Below are 21,779 nucleotides of genomic sequence, written 5' to 3' on the forward strand. Positions count from 1 at the left end.
CATTGCTAACGGTTAAGCGTCAACTATGCACAGAATTTGATTTCCTCAGACCACACAAGACAAAATAAACTGTTAAGAAAAAGCAACAGGATCAGATCCTGATAAATAAATTACACCACAAGTGAAAAGTGGATTCATGTCTCAGCACAGACAGGACCGGTTTCATAAACCATAGACCCCTAGATGATGTAATGTGTCGAAGGCATGTAGATCAAGTAGGCAGAACCGACAGAGTCCAAATCCAGCTGTGCCAACAGACGGCCTTGACCTTCCCGAGAATCTGACACTCGCCAAATCCATTGGAGAAAACAGCACCCTAATTGTGAATCAAACACCGAATCAAACTCAGATCACTATGTCATCTCCAGTTAAGAGAACCACTGACGACGCTCACACCAAGCCCAAGACATCAGAGGTTGCAGCAAGTACTAAAAAGCAGATGCCTGAGGTTCGCCGGCAACCACATAGAGAACGACGATCTCTGGAGCGCCTGATATATTGATTGTTGTTGATTGACTGTTCATGTTGCTGCTTGATTGTTAATGTTATATCATTTATTGTCAGGATCTTTGATTTAAAGGTGAAGGAAATGTATCTATTCCTGGTGTTTTTAGTGTTTACTCACAAGCAACCTTGTAGCTGAACAGAGGTACTTTAAAGAACAACTGCATGTCGTCATTGGCCTTTCGCACGGGTAAACGGACAATATCGCAGCCTGTAGTTTTACCACCTTCTAAAAAAAGCTCTGTGTTTTGGTTGACCCTCCAGGCCTGCAGGCTCAATCTCGAATCCATCACAATACCAAAAGACAACATTAACAATAACAGATAAGAGCATCATCACTGAGGTAGATTTATAATTATGAAGATCATGCTTGGCTGTTATAGAGGAGGTATTTATCAAAGGACTTAACACACATTGCTCAAATCGGCTATAACAATTGTACTTAAATTGGGAAAAACCATCCCCAACACTATGTTTAGTTTTGTTTACCCTTTGGTTCATGTTAAAACAAATCCAATCCAATCTGATCCAATGATAAGCTTCTTCGAGATCATGTACCACTTTTCCTTCTACACACTTACCAATGAAAGGACTAAATAAGCTGAATGGCTGCTGGAAGTCTTCATATACATCCAAAGAAAATAAATGATCTGGTCAGCATTACATTGATGTGTTTGACGTGACACTGTAGCTCATAAATGCAAACAACTCAATTTTTCATGCTGAGAGGCTGTTTGCTTCAGCACAAGCCGTGGATTTGAGTACATAAGATGTAGCCGGGTGTCTCATTACAGTGCTATCTTTAAGATGAGATGTTAAACCGAGACCTTGGTCGCAATTCTCTGGCTGTCTGGGATTCACCCCACCGCCAACACCTCTGCCCGCAGGTTTCCCAGTGGCGTAGAGTGGTTTCAGCGAGAGTATCTTGCCGCCAGCAAATAGCACGTCGCTGAGAAACAGTTGGCTGAGGAACCGGAGAATCCAGCCCCTTAACTTCCCTCTAAGCCAGATATAAAATATCCGACAGGATGACAGAAAGAAGTCCTGGCCAATAGTTATCCTTCGACCAACATCACCAATAAAACGACTATCTAATCATTTATGTCACTGAAACGTGCAGGACTTTGCTCGATACAAATTCACTGCTATGTTTCCCATATTACGACAGTGACTATACTGCAAAAATGCAGAACGTGTAAGTTGATTCATTCTTCTGTCTGTATTTTCTGATCAAAAGATGTAGACCAAAGTCAAGATTGTCTTGAAGATGAAAAATCAAAGGACGGTGCACCACACACACTCACACAACCTGCGCTGGGAGAGACCAAAGACCAGGGAGGAAATTAAGGTTTTGTTTCAGTACCTAATTTATATTCTGCCTCCTCAAAGATTCAGTGTTGTTTTCTCAGTGTTCCTGTGTTCCTGTGCATTGAACTGGATGCAGGGGCACTTTTGAAACTGCTGCTCTGACGCCCCTCCTGGTGTTGGATGAGGGAGAAATGGGAACCCGTCTTCCCTTTTAGGCCTTCGGTACAAACTGTATGTAAGGATCCAAAGTGAAGTATGTTAAGGCAGCCTAACCTCACGAACACATCGAATCCAAAGGATCAAACTGCCCAAAAGTGTGCACAAATTGGCACCAAATTGACCTTTGTTGGAAAGCATCACAAGATTGGGGCGATTTATGGAATAATTCAAATTGAGAAAACTGGGTGGTTTCCAGATAGTGGCAGTAACGTATCCCACTGAGACAGGAGTGCATTGCACTTTTATCTTCAGGCACCTATCCCAGGGATGCTTCATAATGCAAGCAGGTGCAAAATGTTTCAGTTTCTTTTTATGTTTTCGTCTTCTCTCCATTCCTTTCCTGAAGAAATTGATTTCTGGTGTCAAGGGTAGCAACGATGTGGAGATGCCGGCGTTGGATTATTTGGACTTTAACCTGGTGTTGTAAGGGTAGCAACCACATTGCATTTTTGCCATAGCACCAGGAGAAGGCCATTCAGCCCCTCAGGCCTGTCCGGCTCTTTGGTTAGATCATGGCTGATCTGTATCTTAATTTCATCTACCCACCATTGTCCTATAACCCTTCATACCCTTGTCCACTATCAATCTCAATCAATTTCCAACTGGCTGAGTCTCGAGATGTTTCAAAGTTTCATCAACCTTTTGAATAAGTGTCGCCTAACATCATCCATGGATGGCTGAGTTTTAATTTTAAGATGTCCCCTTGGACTAAAACTAGGTTTCTCTCTATCCTATCAACTCCTCTGGTCATTTTAAATAATTTAACAAGATCATCTTTTAATCTTCTATACTCAATGGGATGTAGGCCTGGTCTATTCAACCAGTCCTCATAATTTTACCCTTTTAAATCATCTATCATTCTGGTAAATCTGTGCTCCATGCACTTCTAGGTCAAAACAGCTTCCTAAGATGCAGTGCGATCAAGGTCTAACCAGACCAGTGTAGACTCACATATTTCCCACTCCAACACCCCATTAGCCTTTTGAATTATTTTTGTACCTGTGCACCAGCTTTTAGCGATTTCCACAGATCTTGGGCGGGACTCTCCCAGCCCTGGGCTGGGCCGGAGAATCCCCGTGACCGGGCCACGCCGCCCCGACACAGAACGGAGAATCGGCGGCCATTGGCGTTGGCGTGGTTGGCGCGGGGTAAGTCGCGGGCCGCTCTACGAGGCTGGCCCGCCGATTCTCGGGCCGGGATGGGCTGAGCGGCCGTCGTGGAAATGCTTAGTCCCAGCGGTGTTGTCCACACCTGCTCTCAGCCGGTGGGAACTCAGCGTGGAAGGGTCGGGTGGCAGCCTGTGGGATGAGAGGGTGCTCAGATCCCGGGCGGCCTCCGATGCGGCCTGGCCTGCGGTCGGGCGTCACCAATCGGCGAGTCGGCCTCTCTGGCTGGGGGACTCATTTCCAACGCACCGGCTCCTGTAGTCCTGCGCCATGTTGCGTCGGGGCTGGCGCGTTGAAGGAGGCCACTGCGCATGCGCGGATCCCGAGGCACCCAGTTCGCACCGGGATCGGCAGCTGGAGCGAAGTGAACCGCTCCAGCACCGTGATGGCCCCCTGTAGGGGCCAGAATTAGTCCTGGGAGTGGCCCGTTCAAGCTGTCGTAAGACGCGACGGCATTTACGATGGCATGGACACTCTGCCGTGGGATGAGAGAATCCCGCCCCTTAGCTTTATGTCATTAAGAAATTAGTCTGATTTTTGTTTTGTCCAAAGTGGATGACTTCAAGCTTTCCCCACATCAATCTCCACCTGCCAGTTTTGCCGACTCAATTATCAATACCCCTTTACAACTTTCTGCTCCCATCTTTATTATTGGCTGTGGCACTTGCCATTACTGCTACCTGATGGAAACAATATATGTAAGTAGCGATTGACCTGTTAACATTGGAAATGCAGTTGGTGATCATGACCTCACTGCAAAACAGAGACTGGGTACAAAATAGGAACAAATTGTAAAGTATGCAGTTTACCAAATAACAGAAGAGTGGGGCAGTGACTTAGCTTCTGCTGAGATTGTAAACATCTGCCATTGTTGGTCTGTTTAATGGAATTGCAGTGAACAGAAATTTGTGTCTTTTTTTGTGTTTCTTTGCTCCACAAACAGAAAATTTCACTCTATTGAGATGCACTAAAACACCAAACCACGACTGCAGTTTCAGTGCCAATAAATTCATCTTGAATTTCAGCCATGTTAAACCCTGCTTCAAATTCATTATGGAATATTTCCACGTCTGGTGGGCTTAAATTATTTAGTGTGGACTATATTGGCATTGTATTTTAAGGGATTAAAAAAATTACAGTACCCAATTATTTTTTTCCAATTGAGGGGCAATTTAGCGTGGCCAATCCACCTACCCTGCACATCTTTTGGGTTATGGGGGTGAAACCCACGCAGACACGGGGAGAATGTGCAAACTCCACACAGACAGTGACCCGGGGCTGGGATCGAACCCGGGAAGGGATTGTATTGTAGCTAATGAATGTTGGTTGTTTTTTAACAATTTGGCAATTGAATCAGAGGAACTGGATTCTGAAAGATTTGTACATTAAGGTCATCAATCTGTAAAAGTATCATTGGGTGTGAGCAGGTGAAGAGATAATTAGAGGATGAAAACCACCTATTAAAGACAGCAGAGGAACTTTTCTATATTCGAACAGTTGATGTTCATTTTTGTATGTAAAACGTTTTGCACAACAAGAGTTGCAAACAATGTGGGGAGGCGTCTGGAATTCCACAGCTGAAATTTGAAAGATTTTGCTGTCTGAGAATGTTCTTATCTAGCCAGTGACAAAATGCTCTTCTTACGTCGTCATTGCCATTGTTCATTTGGTCCCAGTTTTGCTCCTCAGTCAGAAAACTGTGTGAGTTCAAGTCCCACTCCAGAGGTTTGAGCACAAAACTCTAGACTGACATTCCTGCACAGTTCTGAGGGAGTGCTGTACTGTCCGAGGTGCTGTGTTTCAGATGAGATGTTAAACCGAGTCCCTGTCTAAACGTAAGTAGCATTAACGTGAAGGACAGCAGAGAGTTCTCTTCATGTACTTATTAATATACTCAACTAACACCCAAAACAGATTATCTAGTCATTTTCAAGTTTTTGTTTGCGGGAGCTTGCTGTGCACAAATTAGCTTACATCAATGTTTCTTACATTATCATGATGACTAGACTTAGGTTCAGTGAATTGTACAGAATAGAAAGAGGCCACTTGGCCCATCGTACCTAGATGGCTCTTTTATTAGTTGACCCCGCAGGTTGCATTGGTTAGCACCAGGACTAAAACGCCGAGGATCCGCGTTCGAATCCCGGCCCTGGGTCACTGTCCGTGTGGAGTTTGCACATTCTCCCTGTATCTGCGTGGGTTTCACCCCCGCAACCCAAAGATATGCAGGCTAGGTGGATTGGCCACGCTAAATTGCCCCTCAATTGGGAAAAGAATAATTGGGTACTGTAAATTTTTTTAAAAATTAGTTGACCCCGCGCCTTTGCTTTTTCCTCTTCAAGTGTTTTTCAAATTTCCCTTTGAAGGCAGAAAAAAACAAATAGAACTTTTTGAATAAACACGGGATGGTCTGCTCCAGCAAAACCTTGGCCAACGTTTTGCACAAGGAGGGCTAATTTGTAAACTTCAGCCTTTCAACTTTGTTCTCCTGTCTTGTCGAAATACGGTTCTGTATTTTTGCTGTGCGTGTTTTTAAAAAAAGGGTACTCTTGGAGGGAAGGAGCTTAATTCTGGAGAGAGATGGGACAAGTAACCCAGGGCTGTCTAGAAACAGAGCATCTGCAGCCAGTTTTAAAACGGAAATTAAGTGGAGTGGAGGGGAAATAAATGTCAGATAAAAGACTGCCCAGAAAAAGCAATCAAACATAAACTAAATGAAGCGCTTGGTATGATACAGTATTGGCAGCCGACCAATGGGGTTTACCATTGTGGGCACGCCAAAGCCGTCAAGGAGTACGCTGCCGGTGAAACGGAGGTTCCCGCCAACGGAGAATCCAGCCGTTGATGTTTATAATGTAAATATTAAGGGGGAACAATTTTGTAGAATCGCTGCAGTGCGGAATGAGGCCAGTCAGCTCATCAATCCTGTACTGACCCTTCGATTCAGCGCTCTACCCAAGTCCAACCCACCCTATCCATGTAATCCCATAACCTAACCTGCACATCCCTGGGCACTAAGGGGCAATTTATCATGGCCAATCTACCTAACCTGCACATCTTTCAACTGTGGGAGGAAACTGGAGTACCGGGAGGAAACCCACACAAGACAGGGGGAGAAAGTACAAACTCCACACAGACAGTGACCCAAGGCTGGAATTGAACCATGGTGCTGTGAGGCAGCAGCGCTAGCCACCGTGCCGCTCCAGTCCACTGTGTAGGTTTAGCATTAATATGCTTTTGATCACGCATTTTCCCCTGAGATAGGAGGGTTCATGTCATGGAGAGAGATGGGGTTGTGTTTGTATGTTGTCAGGTCAACCAAGAGAATAGATCCTGTATGTACTTCATCATGTATTCATTCTCTTTATATACAGAAGATGATGAGATGATGAGTGAGAGAGGAAGTTCAGTATTGTGACCCAGTCACCCTCACTTATCAAGACCTCAGGATTGTGTTGCAGCCCATAACACACACTGCCCTTTCTCACGAAACCTTATAAGTTCCAACGTTCCAGTTTTCTGGCGTGTTGGTTGACTTTCCAACTGCCACTATGATTAACCACTGGCACAATGATACACTGGTTCGTGATCCGTGTGACAGTCGGGGAAGACAGGGAAAGTTGCAGCGCTCAGCAAGTTTTTAAAAATATTTTCACTGACTGAATTGTTTTGTGAGCTCTGGAATGATCCCAGTCAGCTGAGCATTAAAACAGATCGAACAGAGCCCTGCGGATGAGAGCGACATATTTTCAATACTCTGATAAATATGAGTTTGCAGAACTGGACTGAAGCTTGCAGGGATGAGAATAGTCCACAGCCCACATAGAAGTCCTGTGCTGCTGTGAAGGAGCATCATTGAGGTGTGAGAACACAGGTATTCTGCAATGTCACCTGACTGTCTCTTGTGGATCAGCAAATTTTACTCAGAAATGTAAGGGTTTTGAATTCTGAATCGAACAAAAACATTTGAGAGTCACGGAGAGGAAGGAGTGGTCAGAATTTCCGGTGTCAACCCAGCATGGAATCCCTACAGTGCAGAAGGGGGCCATTCAGCCCATCGAGTCCGCACCAACCCGCCGAAAGAGCACCCTACCCAGGGCCACTCCTCCGCTCCATCCCCATAACCCGACCTAACCTGCACATCTTTGGACACAAAGGGACACTAGTGTGGCCAATAAACCTAACCATTCACATCTTTGGAGTGTGGGAGGAAACTGGAGCACCCGGAGGAAACCCACGCAGACACGGGGAGAAAGTGCAAACTCCACACACAGTTACCCAAGGCGGGAATTGAATCTGGGTCCCTGGTGCTGTGAGGCAGCAGTACTAACCAGTTTTGTTGTGTTGAGTTTTAACGGATCATGAGAAATTGGAAAACACGATGTGCAATGCACCCATTTTAGTAGCTGTGCAGCTAGGGCAAGGAAAGAGGAAGCTGAGCGTGTGCTATTGTGTTTTTGCCTTGTCATTCCTCCTGTAATCTCTGTGCATTTTTGTCGTAATTTCGTAAGTGATGTGTTTAGCTGTCTTCCTTTGAAACAGCCCTTTTCTTGCAACCAAAGACTTCTGGTTAGCACTGCTGCTTCATTGCACCAGGGAACTGGGTTATGGGGTTAGGGTGGGGACCTGATTCTAGATGGGTGTTCTTTCAGAGGGTCGATGCAGACTCGATGGGCTGAACGGCCTCCCTCTGCATGGATTCTTTGAGTTTTGTTCCTGCGGCAGTTCTTAATCAGAAACTATCTGAAGTTGTTGTGAGTTGGGAAAAAAACATTTTCTGGATCGTGACAAAATGCCATGACCGGGATTCTCCGGCCCCGCGTGGGGTTGGAGAACCGCCGAGGGGGGGAGGGGGGGGGGGGGGTGAATCGCACCACACCGCCCCGACGATTCTCCGGCGCGGCCCCCTGGCGATTCTCCGGGCCTCGACGGGCCAAGTGCCTGCCGCGTTCGGCCGTCGTGGGGTAAGTATGGTCTCACCCGGCGGGACCTCGGAGTTCTGTCTGCGGGGGCCATCCTGGTGGAGGGTGGGCAGGGGGATCCGACCCCGGTGGGGGGGGGGCACCATAGTGGCCTGGCCCGCGATCGGGGCCTACCGATCGGTGGGCGGGCTAGTTCCACGGGGGGCCTATGTTCCTCCGCGCCGGGCCCCAATAGGGCTCCGCCATATTGCCCAGGGGTTGGCGCGGAGACGGAAACCCACGCGCTTGCGTGAACTCGCGCAGGCCATAATGCGCATGCGCGAACTTGCGCCGGCCGTGACGTGCATGCACAGACTTGCGCCGGCCGTGGCGTGCATGCGCGAACTCGCGTCGTCCGTGGTTCTCCGGCTTTCGGGTGCCGGAGCTGCAGACACCACACCGGCGCCGTGCTAGCCCTCTAGGAAGGGGTGGATACCTGCCACTTGAGGCCTGTTAGCGCCGGAGCGGCTTGTGCCGCTTTTCAAGCCGGCGTCAGAACTTGCCGCCGGATTGGAGAATCCCGGCCCATATATTTCAATCTACTGTAGTAATATATGTGCATCAAACATGTAATTTTATCAATTCATCCTTGGTTAGTTGGCGGCAAGCTTGCTTCCATTAGATTGGAGGCTCAAGCTCCACTGAAGACTGGAACATGTAATATCGTCTGACATAGTGCAGCACTGAAGGACTGTTGCACAGTCAGAGATGCCATCTTTCAGATGTGATGTTAAACCAAAGCCCCCGTCTGCAATTAAATTATCGCATGGCATTAATTCGGGAAGAGCAGCGAACTCTCCTCATGTTATTGCCAATTTCTGTCCCTCAACCTACATCCCGTAAAACAGATGAACCGGTCATCTGTCTAATCTGCAACCACATTGTGCATGTGATGGCTGTCACGTTTGTCCAGATAACACCAGTGACTCAACTCCACAGATAATGCACTGCTGATGAAACTGTTGACATGTTCTGAGGATGTATTTTGTAAATGCTTTCGTACTTATAATTACCAACAACTAACTTACAATTAACAACTAAAGGACACACACTGGTGGGATATTATGGATATCAATGGATTGAAGAGAACAGAACACAAGTAGTGCTAAACAATAACATTAAAATGGTGGCAGCAAAATTTTAGAACATGTCACAGAAATTAACAGGGCATTCCACAAAGCGATATGAAATAGTTTGATGTGATCCTTCACCGCAGAAAAGATAACAGGTCTGAATCTCCCATCAGCATCATTTCACGTATTTAAAATAAATAGGTCACTGCCGGAGTTACAATACTACAAATCAAACAATCTAGGCTAGCTTCATTACAAGGAAGCAAAGTGATCAATGGAAATTGGTTGTGTGCCATTGCTTAGGCTGGGAACGTAGGGCCTTTTCAAATCCGATTGTCCTGCTTTTTGGTGGCATGCTGGTTACCAGGGGAGCATTTGTTGTGCAGCAAGCACTTTCTGTAGTGGTTGGATGAAATCAGCACGATTGCTGTGGTTTAAACAGTGAGAACCTTTGCACTGGCCCAAATATGCAGCGGAAACAGAAAGTGCATCCAATTGGTGCTGCCTCGCGAGCTGAACAATGCAATAGTCAAAGTGGCAACATTTCTACATTGAGTTGAGAAGGAAATGATTTGCAAGGCCATGGGGAAGAGCAAGCAAGTGATTGATTTGATAGGTCTTTCAAAGAGCTGGTGCAGGTTCGATGAGCTGAATAGCCTCCTTTTGTTTTGCATGATTTTTGTCAGTTTCGTTCCCTCTGTGGAAAGGGCAGACTCCTGAAGCTGGATGCCCCACAGTCAACAGGTACCTCATTCAAGCAGCTCCTCTTCACATACATGCCCACACACAAGCTTGATCCGATTGTTTACCACACAGCTACACTTCCAAAAGGCTCATCAAGAGCAGGAACACTAGCTACGTTCCTTCTCCAACCTCACCCAGTGACGAAAGCCAACAAAGTCTTTCAAGGTCAACTATAATAACCTTTCTAATGTCCCTGTTCAGCTACTCAGTGTAGGCTGAGAATAAAGACGAGGACATTCCTGGCCTGCTGGCCATGCTCTATTCTGATGGATGCATGTTCCCAGCTGTTGCAATGGGAGGAGTTGGGAATGGTAAACTGCTTGGATTTCCAAATGCTAGTTTCCAAATGCTAGTTTAAAATACAGGTTGAGTACCAATGCCACAATCAGAAAAATCATTCACACCAAGGGTTCTAATGGTGTGAAACTCAGTGGGCGCGATCTACCAGTCGCCAGAATTGGAGCGGGATGCGGCCGGTAAATGCTGGGAGAGGCCTCCCATGGGCTTCCCAACGGCTGTTACAGCTCGGGATCTAACCAGATCTCGTGAGATGTCACAATCTGGGTCCCACCCACAATGGGTGGGACCCAGTCTCGCATGGTTCCGTGGGTTTAAGAACGCACTTAGTGCTGACGCTGGATCTAACCGGCTCCCGGCATCTGTTGGCCTCCCCAAGGAGACCCCAACCAGTCGGCAATTTCTACTGGTCCACACAAATGTGTGGGCGGGTAAAACCCCGCGAGTGAAGAAAGTGTTGCTGGAGCGCAGTCGGGGGGAGGGTGGGTTGGCGCTGCCGAACTTCTGCAATTACTACTGGGTGGCTAATATAGGCATGATTAGGAAGTGGGTAGCGGGGGAGGGGTCGGTGTGGGAGCGGATGGAGGCGGCATCATGCAAAGACACCAGTTTGGGAGCACTGATAACGGCACCTCTTCCGTCCCAATACTCCACAAGTCCGGTGATGGTGGCGGCTCTGAGAATCTGGGGGCAATGGAGGAGATATAAGAGAGTGGAGGGAGCATCAGTTTGGACCCTGATTTATAGTAACCACAGGTTTGTACTGGGTAGGCTAGATGGTGGGTTCCGGAGATGGCAAAGGGCAGGAATTAGAAGGATAGGGGCTCTATTTATAGATGGGAGCTTTCCCAGCTTGAAAGCCTTGGAGGATAAATTTGAAATTGCCAGCAGGAAACGGGTTTAGGTATTTGCAGGTGCGAGACGTGCTGAGAAAGCAGGTTCCGGCCATGGGGGATACAATATCACAATAACCATAACCATGTGATGGAGGGAGTGAAGGGCTACATTGGTTTCAACTGCGACCTTGTGAGTGAGCATTGTCAACACTGTACAACGAAGGGCAGCATGGTGGCACAGTGGTTAGCACTGCTGCCTCACGGTGCCGAGGTCCCAGGTTCGATCCCGGCTCTGTCCGTGCGGAATTTGCACATTCTACCCGTGTTTGCTTGGGTCTTGCCCCCACAACCCAAAGATGTGCAGGGTAGATGGATTGGCAACGATAAATTGACCCTTAATTGGAAAAAATGAATTGGGTACTCTAAAGGTTAAAAAAAACACACTGTACAACGATGACATCTATTTCCAGGGTTAAGTTATAAGCTTTTAAATTAAAGTTTACAGCTTTCACCCAACCATCCATCATTTTACACATGTAACAGGCAAAATATTATCAAATAATTCTTTATTGCTCCCTTTCTATTCATGCGCTGTGATGCAGAAGCAGACTCCCATTAACCTGAACTTGATACCCAAACTGCTATAAGTGCAAGAAGATGACTAGAAATGGTTGGTCAGTCACCTGGAAAATTGTGAATGCTACATCAACTTGGTGACATTGCAGACAACGGTGGATACATATTGTGATACGAGAGTTTGACTCACTGGGTGGGATTTTACATCAGCTTGCACAATTAAAATCAGGGTGGATTTAGATTACTTGTTTTTTTTTTTTTTATAAATGTTTTTATTCAGTTTTCATATTTTATATTGAACAAATTACAAATTGTTAGGAGAGAAAAAGAACAAAAAAAAAAAAAAAAAAAAACACAACAAACAAACACGCAAAAATTAACATACATATTTACAGGTAAGCATCTTCGTAGTAGTAACTGCGCCCGCCCCCCCCCCCCCCCAACATGTTTATTTAGTTTGGTTTTGGGCCTTAGCTAGCCATCGAACCCCCGTACCGAACCTGTAGCCCCTCCCGCTACCTTCCCCCGACTATTCTTCCTCTTGTACATTGGCCACAAATAGGTCCCGGAACAGTTGCATGAATGGCTCCCACGTTCTGTGGAAGCCGTCGTCCGACCCTCGGATGGCAAATTTGATTTTCTCCATTTGGAGAGATTCCGAGAGGTCGGACAGCCAGTCCGCAGCTCTGGGCGGTGCTGCTGACCGCCAGCCAAACAGGATTCTACGGCGGGCGATCAGGGAGGCAAAGGCAAGGGCATCCGCCCTCCTCCCCAGGAATAGATCTGGCTGTTCTGAAACCCCGAAGACCGCCACTATCGGGCATGGCTCCACCCTCACTCCCACCACTTTGGACATTACCTCGAAGAAGGCTGTCCAGTACTCCACGAGTCTGGGGCAGGACCAGAACATGTGGGCGTGGTTGGCCGGGCCTCTTTGGCACCGTTCACATCTGTCTTCCACCTCCGGGAAGAACCTACTCATACGGGTTCTTGTTAAGTGGGCTCTATGTACCACTTTTAGTTGCGTCAGGCTGAGCCTTGCGCACGTGGAGGTGGAGTTGACCCTATGCAGTGCTTCGCTCCAGAGTCCCCACCCTATCTCCATCCCCAGGTCGTCCTCCCATTTCCTTCTTGTTGCGTCCAGTACGGTGTCGTCCCTATCTACCAGTCGGTCATACATGTCACTACAGTTCCCTTTCTCTAGGATACTTGCGTCCAGTAGGTCTTCCAGTAGTGTCTGTCGTGGCGGTTGTGGGTACGTCCTTGTCTCCTTTCGTAGGAAGTTTTTGAGCTGCAGGTACCGTAGCTCGTTCCCCCCAGCTAGCTGAAACTTCTCTGTCAGTTCGTCCAGTGTTGCGATCCTGTCGTCCGTGTATAGGTCCCTGACTGTCAGTGTCCCCCCGTCCTGCCTCCACCTTTTGAAGGTGGCGTCAGTCAGTGCTGGTGTGAACCTATGGTTGTTGCAGATGGGAGCCCTGTTCGACATTTTGGTCAGGCCAAGTTGCTGCCGCAGTTGGTTCCAGGATTGGAGGGTGGCTGTCACCACTGGGCTGCTGGAGTGTTTTTTGGGTGGGGATGGGAGTGCTGCCGTGGCGAGGGCCCGGAGGGAGGTTCCCATGCAGGAGGCCTCCTCCGCACGCACCCACTCAGCCTCTGGCTCCAGGATCCATCCCCTTACTCGCTCGGCTGTTGCTGCCCAGTGGTAGAATTGTAGATTCGGGAGGGCTAGCCCTCCCCTGGTTTTTGTTTTTTGTAAGACCTTCTTTGGGATCCTAGCATTTTTACCCCCCCATACGAACGCCATGATGAGTTTGTCCAGCGCTTTGAAAAAGGCCTTGGGGATGTAGATCGGAATGGATCTAAACAGGAAGAGGAACCTGGGCAGTACGTTCATTTTGATCGTCTGAACTCTCCCCGCGAGGGAGAGCGGGAGTGTGTTCCATCTTTGCAGGTCCTTTTTAACTTCCTCCGTCAGGCTGGTGAGGTTCCATTTGTGGATCCCTTTCCAGTCATGGGGTATTTGGATCCCCAGGTAGCGGAATTTATGTCGGGCTTGATTGAACGGCAGCCCCTTTTGTGCTGCCCCCCCCCCCCCCCCCTTGCGGGTGTACTGGGAAGATCTCACTTTTGCTCATGTTGAGTTTGTAGCCCGAGAAGGCTCCAAACTCTTTCAGGAGCGCGATGATTCCGTCCATGCTGCTTTGTGGGTCCGAGATATAGAGGAGCAGATCATCCGCATAGAGTGAGACTCTGTGCTCTCTACCTCCCCTTCGGATCCCCCTCCAATTTTTTGCTGCCCTGAGCGCGATTGCTAGCGGTTCAATTGCTAGTGCGAACAGCAGCGGGGACAGTGGGCATCCTTGTCTGGTGCCCCTGTGCAGCTGGAAGTATTGGGAGTTGGTATTGTTGGTCTGTACACTCGCCATGGGTGCGTTGTACAGGAGCTTTACCCAAGCGGTGAACCCTGTTCCAAGCCCGAACCGCTCCAGTACCTCTATGAGGTATTTCCACTCGACTCTGTCGAAGGCCTTTTCTAGATTACTTGTTTTAAATGAAATTCCTCAATGAAATACTGAGTACGTTTTTTTAACATATCAAGGATCTGTCATCCTCTCTCGCTTCAGATCTGCACATATCTTAATTAGCATTCAAATTAGTTCCCGAGATTAGGCTGTAAAAACTTATTCCATTGTGAGTTATGAAGGCTGTGTCTAAAGTTGCATATCTAAGGTCAAACATAAGGAGGAGATCCTCATAAAACACTTAACAGAATCAATTCCTCTCAGACAGGGCATCACGGCCCATATTGGAATAGTTCCTGTTACACTTTTCGATAGAGGAGACTTTGACCCAGTGGTTCAGGAATGATAAATCTTTATTCGGTAAGGGTGATAGAACCAGAGATGAGATACAGATCATCCATAATCTTAATTAATGGCACAGCAGGCTTGAGAAGCTCACTGGCATACTCCTGTTCCAATGCAATACTGTTCACAAAATAGACAGGCTCCCTGCACCCCCGTAAATGTGGGGCTTGGGGGGGTGAGCTTGCCTCTGCATAGCAGGCTCACCCCACTTTATTATTTTTGGGCGATAACCCTTTAATTAGTATAAGGCGGATCTTCTGTCCATCTCCATTCAGCTTGCTTATTCAGGTGCATCTGGATCTCACCGTGTCGAGACTGACAGGATCCAGCAAGGTGGGGTGGGGTCCAAGTTAGACAGGGCAATCCCTGGAGGGAGAGATGGGGAGAGGATATACATGGACAGGATAAGATGTGGAGAGGAGCATCTGTAGGCACAGAGCAAAAGGCCGTAGAGTTAAAAACCGGTTGAACACCAGCCTCTCCCACTACGCATTAAATTGGTATGAGATCCTTAATTGGGTATTAATTGCCCACTTAAGAGCCTCAATTATGCCACTGTTGGGTGGCCCAAACAACGCCTCCCTTGCTGCTTATAATATAATAGTGGGGACGGGCTGACGGTTGATCCACTGCTTATGATGTCCGGCATCCTAATTTATGGGTCAGTCCACCCGCTTTCCTCTCTGCAGGTGGCATGTGAAATCCAGCCCAATAAAGAAAAGCATAATGACAACTGGAAATAGAATAAAATAAGAATGATGGGCAATACAGTTTGCATGAGAGTTAAAGGGGGTAGGAAATGGAAAAGACAGCATGGTGGCACAAGTGGTTAGCACTGCTATCCCACAGCGTCAGGGACCTAGTTTCCATTCCGGTCTTGGGTGACTGTGCGGAGTCCCCGTTTCTGCGTGGGTTTCCTCCGGGTGCTCCGATTTCCTCCCACAGTCCAAATATGTGCAGGTTTAGGTGAGGTTATGGGATTAATGTTCTATGTTCTAAAGTACGCGAATAGGGCGGGGAAGTGGACCTAGGCACGGTGTTCTTTCAAAGGGTCGGTGCAGAACCGATGGGCTGAATGGCCTCCTTCTGCACTGTAAGGATTCTATGGATTACAGTGCAGCTTTTTGTAACAGTATAAGTACAACAAAGCGAACTACAATTGCTTTGAATAATTGCAACTACTTCCACTTCATGTTAACATTTCTGCCTATGAGACTTATCAAAATCATTCATAATGTACTATTGTTTGTGACATGGTCAGATCTATTATTTTAAAACCATTTTTATTCATATTTATAATTATTTTAATTTATCCATTTGAAAACTAGTGATAGCCAGTTAACATCTGGTATTTGTTTTGTTCCTCAGTGTGATGATTAATGAGAATAGAAATGCCGTATGTGGATCGAAACAGTCGCATTTGTGGGTTCCTGGACATTGAGGAGGTTGAAGGCAGCGGGAAATTCCTGAGACGGTACTTTATTTTGGACACGTTGGACAATGCACTCTTTTGGTACATGGACAACCCTCAGGTTTGTTTACCGTGGCATTGTTGTTTGTGGTGTGACTTTTTATAGCCAGGGCTGCAGCCACGTTTTGGTAATCTAGCTGTCACAATTTTGCACGCAGTGTTTATATTCGACGAGAATTCTTGACGTTACAGTCACCTCCAGCCTATTGCCCAGCAACGTTCCTTGCGACAGGGCAGCCATCAAAAGCCCCAAGCACCTGCATCCTTCATAATATTCATTTAAAACTCTCACTCAGAAACTGAAGGGAATGATCAGTGGGAAAGTCAATATGCACAAGCTGATGTTCTGCTTGAGGAAATTGTTGAGGCAAAGACCATTGCATCTTTCAATGATAGGGATACGAGCCAACCATTCAACTCCCAAGCTATTTCTGCCATTGATTGAGTTACAGCTCTGACAGGGTTTTGGTGAGACCACATTTGGAGCACCGTGTATGATTTTGGTCTCCACAATTAAGAAGAATAAAAGCAAAATACGGCAAATGCTGGAAATCTGAAATAAGAAACAGGAAATGCTGGGAAGACTCGACAGGCATTTGTCGAGAGAGTAACAGAGTTAATGTTCAAGTCCACATACAAACTCTGTTTCTGTCTCCACAGATGCTGACAGACCTGCTGGGTCTTTGAAGCATTTTCTCCTTACATTCAAGAAAGGACAGGGCAGCACAGTGGTGCAGTGGTTAGCACTGCTGCCTCACGAGCCGAGGTCCCAGATCCGACCCTGGCCCTGGGTCGCTGTCCGTGTGGAGTTTGCACATTCTCCCCGTGTTTGTGTGGGTTGCACCCCCTCAACCCAACGATGTGCAGGGTAGGTGGATTGGCCACGCTAAATTGTGCCTTAATTGGAAAAAATTAATTGGGTACTCTAAATTTATTTGAAAAAGATATTCAAGAAAGGATATAATTGCATTGAAGGTTCACTAGATTTGTGCATGGATGAAGGATTTGTCCTCTGATGAGGGGCTGAGTAAATTGGGTTTATATTCCCTCATTACAATGAAGGGCAATCTCATTGAATCATACAGATCTCTGAAGGGGCATGAGTGGGTGGATCCTGGTCCCGTCAAAGTTGGCAGGCATTTGAATGGTTCGCCACATGCTGGAAAATCCCAATTGTTGTTTCCGCTGGTCGGGGAATCTAAAACACAGGGACACAACCTTGGCATAAGGAGTTGATCATTCAGGACTGAGATTAAGAGAAATTCTTTCACTCAAAGGTTTGTGAATCTTTGGAATTCTCTGCCCCGGAATATTGTAGATGCTCCATCATTGGACGCCTTTAAGGCTGGGACATAGATTTTTGATCTTTCAGGGAATGAATGAATATGCGGAGCAGGTGGACAAATGGAGTTGGAGCCTAAGACCAGCTATGAGCATATTGAATGGCGGAGCAGATTCGATGGGCCGTGCGGTCTGCCCGTGTGTGTCTTATTTCTTATACTCTTATGTTCTTATCATGGCTGATCTGTATCTTAACTCTATTCACACACTGCGGCTTCAATTTACGTGACCCGTGAAAATCTACCGATCTCAGATTCAAAATTATTAACTGATCTTGCACCAACTGCCTTTTGTGAGAGAGATTTTCACACTTGTACCACTTTGCATGAAGGATTATTTCCTAATTTCTCTTCTGAATGGCGTGATATTAAGGTTAAAACTGATATGACGGTTAAGCTCTCTTCTTCGAGTCTGTCACCAGCAGAAAAGGTTTCTCTCTACCATATTCATTCCCTTTGAACATCCTGAAATCCCTCAGTCAAGTCACCTCTTAACCTTGTGTGCCAGGGAATGCGAGCCTCGTTTTATGAAAGGAAATGATAAATCATAGAAGTAAATTACTATGTACTAAGCCAGTTGCATTAGTTTGGGATAACACTACATCATGGAAAGAAAGGATCTTATCATGCGTGCGCAATAAGATTATAAAGTCTCTGTAGCTGAGGTTCAGTGGTGTTCCCAAATGCTTTTGCTGAGATGACTGAGACTTCATCAAACCTGTCCCTAATATTTGGGGCGGCACGGTAGCATAGTTAGCGCAGTTGCTTCACAGCTCCAGGGTCCCAAGTTCAATTCCCGGCTGGGTCACTGTCTGTGCAGAGTCTGCACGTTCACCCTGTGTCTGCGTGGGTTTCCTCCGGGTGCTCCGGTTTCCTCCCACAGTCCAAAGATGTGCGGGTTAGGTGGATTGGCCATGCTAAATTGCCCTTAGTGCCCGAAAAGGTTACGTGGGGTTACTGGGTTACGGGGATAGGGTTGAGGTATGGGCTTGGGTAGGGTGCTCTTTCCGAACGCAGGTGCAGACTCGATGGGCCGAATAGCCTCCTTCAGCACTGAAATTCTATGATAATATAATTTTGCCTGACTAATCCTGTCTTGACCAATTCTCGTTGCCCCAGGAATAACAATATTGCACTGAATTTATCTTAGGGTCAAAGGAATAACAACGTGGGCTGGGATTCTCCCCTACCCGGCGGAGTGGGGGGTCCTGACGGGACGGAGTGGCGTGAATCACTCTGGCGTCGGGCCTCCCCAAAGGTGCGGAATTCTCCGCACCTTTAGGGGCCAAGCCCTCACATTGAGGGGCTAGGCCCGCACCGGAGCGAATGGCCTTTGGCGCCCCGCCAGCCGAAAATCACCTTCGCCGGCGGAAGTGCGCGCATGCGCCGGTGCGTCAGCGGCTGCTGACATCGTACCGGCGCATGCGCAGGGGAGGGGGTCTCTTCCGCCCCCGCCATGATGAAGGCCATGGCGGGCGGAAGAAAAAGAGTGCCCCCACGGCAGAGGCCCGATCGGTGGGCCCCAATCGCGGGCCAGGCCACCATGGGAGCACCCCCTGGGGTCAGATCGCCCCACCCCCCCAGGACCCTGGAGCCCGCCTGTGCCGCCAATCCCACCGGAACCAGAGGTGGTTTAAACCACGCCGGCGGGAAAGGCCTGTCAGCGGCGGGACTTTGGCCCATCGCAGGCTGGAGAATTGTCGCGGGGGGGGGGGGGGGGGGGGGGGCTGGCGCGGCGCAATTCCCGTCACCGCCGAATCTCGGGGGGCGGAGAATTTATGACATGGCGGGGGCGGGATTGACGCCGTCCCCGGGCGATTCTCCGACCCCAATTACCAAACCAATTGTAGATTCATTGGGCTGGGTTCTCCGATTTTCAGGCAATATCCTGACACCGGTATGTGGGAACGGTGGCATTTTACGACCGAAAAACCGGAGCAAAACGCCCACCGATCCTCTGTTTGGTGGGGGGCTAGCAGGCAGGCAGCACAGAGCACCTGGCTCGAGCTGCCGATGTGGCCGGAGAATTGCCGGGACTGTGGCTGCACACGGCTGCGGCCTGCAGCACCGCGCGAGGACCCAGCCTGCCAAATAGTGTCCCCCCTTCGACCAGGTTCACGACCCCTGGATCAACCCCCAACGGTGGCCCCAGCCCCTGCCAAAGTCCTCCCTGCCCGCGGATCGGCTCTCCCACGACTGTGGCGGCGTTGGACTGAGTCCACCGCCGCCATGCTGAGTTCCTGACAAGAAATAGCATGAGAGACCCACGCCGTTGGGAATTCGGCCAGTTGGGGGTGGAGCATCGGGGGGGGAGGGCCTCAGGTAACGTCCTGTGGCCGTCGATGCGCCGCTTTGAAGGTGGCGAAGCATCGTGAAAGCGGCGCCGCTCACGATTTCATCGCAAATGGGGATTCTCCGGCCGATTGCCGAATGTGATTTCGCCGTCAGAGACTGGAAAATCCTGCCATTATTTCTTCATAGCCCAGTAAATGATGTTAGAGGTATGGATGTGGCCACACAGTGACAATCTGACTTTTGATTTCTGGCATTATTATGCAAATGACTGGCCCAGTCAAATTGCTTGCATTTATATAGCGGCTTCGGGATTTCACACGAGCATTATCAAGATCAATCTGGCAACTGACTGAGGCTTGTTTGCAATCTGGGTGCCATATTTGACTCAGTGATGAACTTCCAATCCCAAATCCACTCTATCACCAAGACAGCCTACTTTCATCTCCATAACACCACCCGATTCTACCCCTTTCTCAGCTCATCTACCGCTGAAACCCACATCCCACGCCTTTGCTACCTCGAGACTGGACTTTTATCATGCTCTGCTGGCCTATCTCCCATTTTAACTCGCACCAAATTTTGTGCATACATCATCGTTGTGGTCACTGGTCTACAATGGCACGCCGATACATCAACACCTCAGTTTTAAAATTCTCATCCTTGTCTTCAAATCCATCCTTGGCCTCATCCTGTCCAATCTCTGTAACCTCCTCCGGCCTTCAAGATCTTTTCCTTCCACCAATTCTGGCTTGGTCAGCATTCCGGATTTAATTGCTGCTCCATCGATGGCGACATCTTCAGTTGCCACGACCCATAGCTTTGGAATTACCTCCCTAATCCGCTGTGCCTCTCTGGGCTGGATTCTCCAGCCCCGTGTTCTTCAGGAGTACGCTGTTCCCTGGTGGCGGGCTTCTCTGCTCCATCCACTCGTCGATGGGAATTTCCACTGCAGCCACCACCCCACGCTGCCAGTAAACCCATAGGTGGGGATGCCCTGCTGGCAGGAACAATGAACCACAGTGGTTGGAGAATTCTGGGCCCTGTCTCCTCTTTTAAGACCATCCTTCAAACCAACCTCTTTGACCAAGCTTTTGGTCACCTGTTCTGATTTCGTCTCTAGCCCGGCACCAAAAACTGATGAAAATTATATTTTTTCAGCTTTCTAGCTCTTGCTCAGCGCGTTGGGATATTTCACTACATTTAATGTGCTCTGGAAATGTAAGCAGTTGGCCCACCTCGGGCCAGCGCAGTTCAACACTGGTCCCCATGGGACCAGACGGGATGGCATTCGTGGGGGGAATCTCGCAGGGGATCGGAGGCCCCCCGCTGCATGCCCTTTGGGCAGGGTGGAGCCCTGGCACTGCTGGTGTCACCTGAGCACCCTGGCACTGCCAGCTTAACATCCTGGCCTGCCCAAGTGGCACTGCCAGCTGGCATGAGCACTGCCAGGGTTCCAAGCTAGCATGTCGCGTTATATAGCCATGTTCCCCAGCACTGCGTGCGCTGGGAAACACATGGCTAAACGCACTCGCTGTGGGACTTTGTTCCCGTTTAGTTGAATCGAGGATGTTCTGCACCTATGGAGATGCTGTCATTCAGATGAGGGGTTGGATTTTATGGGGCACCGTATTCCACGCGCCCCCACCACCCCACAACCAACTGAAAGGTTAGTGTAGGACCTCCCCGTGAAACAACAAAAAAATTTAAGCAGTTGTTTTTGTTGTTCTACTTTCAAGGGCTTTCCTCTCCCTCCCATCCACAACAGAAATAGTTTCACAGTGGGGACTAATTCACAATGTGTTGAGACACATTCCACAAAGACAGATTTGAAAATAAAGATTCTGTATTTGGAATGAGATTGGCTGGTTTCAATCTACTTACTTGCAGGTGAAAATCCCCCACAAGACTGGTCAAGCGACAAAACAAATCCCCCCCCCCCCCCCACACATCCTTGTACCTGGCCACGGCCTCAAACTGGTACAGAGATATCAATCTTATAATCTCATAAAGGTGTGATCTTCACACACTGGATTCAATCATGTTGTTGGGCAGAATGGAAACACCTCTTACCCTGCACTTTACCTCAGAAGATGTTCAAAGAAAGAGAATGGATAGCCCTCTT

The 21,779-nt window shown here is 48.2% G+C and overlaps 1 protein-coding gene and 1 long non-coding RNA gene across 2 annotated transcripts in view; one reads left to right on the top strand and one right to left on the bottom strand.

The window, feature by feature from the left end:
* The window catches only part of LOC119957494 (pleckstrin homology domain-containing family A member 2-like), a 141,804-nt gene that overhangs the window by 29,141 nt on the left and 90,884 nt on the right, over positions 1-21,779 (top strand). The window contains exon 2 of the mRNA XM_038785598.1: positions 15,920-16,083. Coding sequence (XP_038641526.1) covers positions 15,931-16,083 — 153 coding nt within the window. The 5' untranslated portion in view covers positions 15,920-15,930. The remainder of the gene's footprint in view (positions 1-15,919; positions 16,084-21,779) is intronic.
* Positions 1-21,779, bottom strand: part of LOC119957495 — a 195,886-nt gene that overhangs the window by 1,297 nt on the left and 172,810 nt on the right. The window lies entirely within an intron of this gene.

The sequence above is a fragment of the Scyliorhinus canicula genome, chromosome 26 (genome assembly GCF_902713615.1).
Source record: "Scyliorhinus canicula chromosome 26, sScyCan1.1, whole genome shotgun sequence".
Lineage (NCBI taxonomy): Eukaryota > Metazoa > Chordata > Chondrichthyes > Carcharhiniformes > Scyliorhinidae > Scyliorhinus > Scyliorhinus canicula.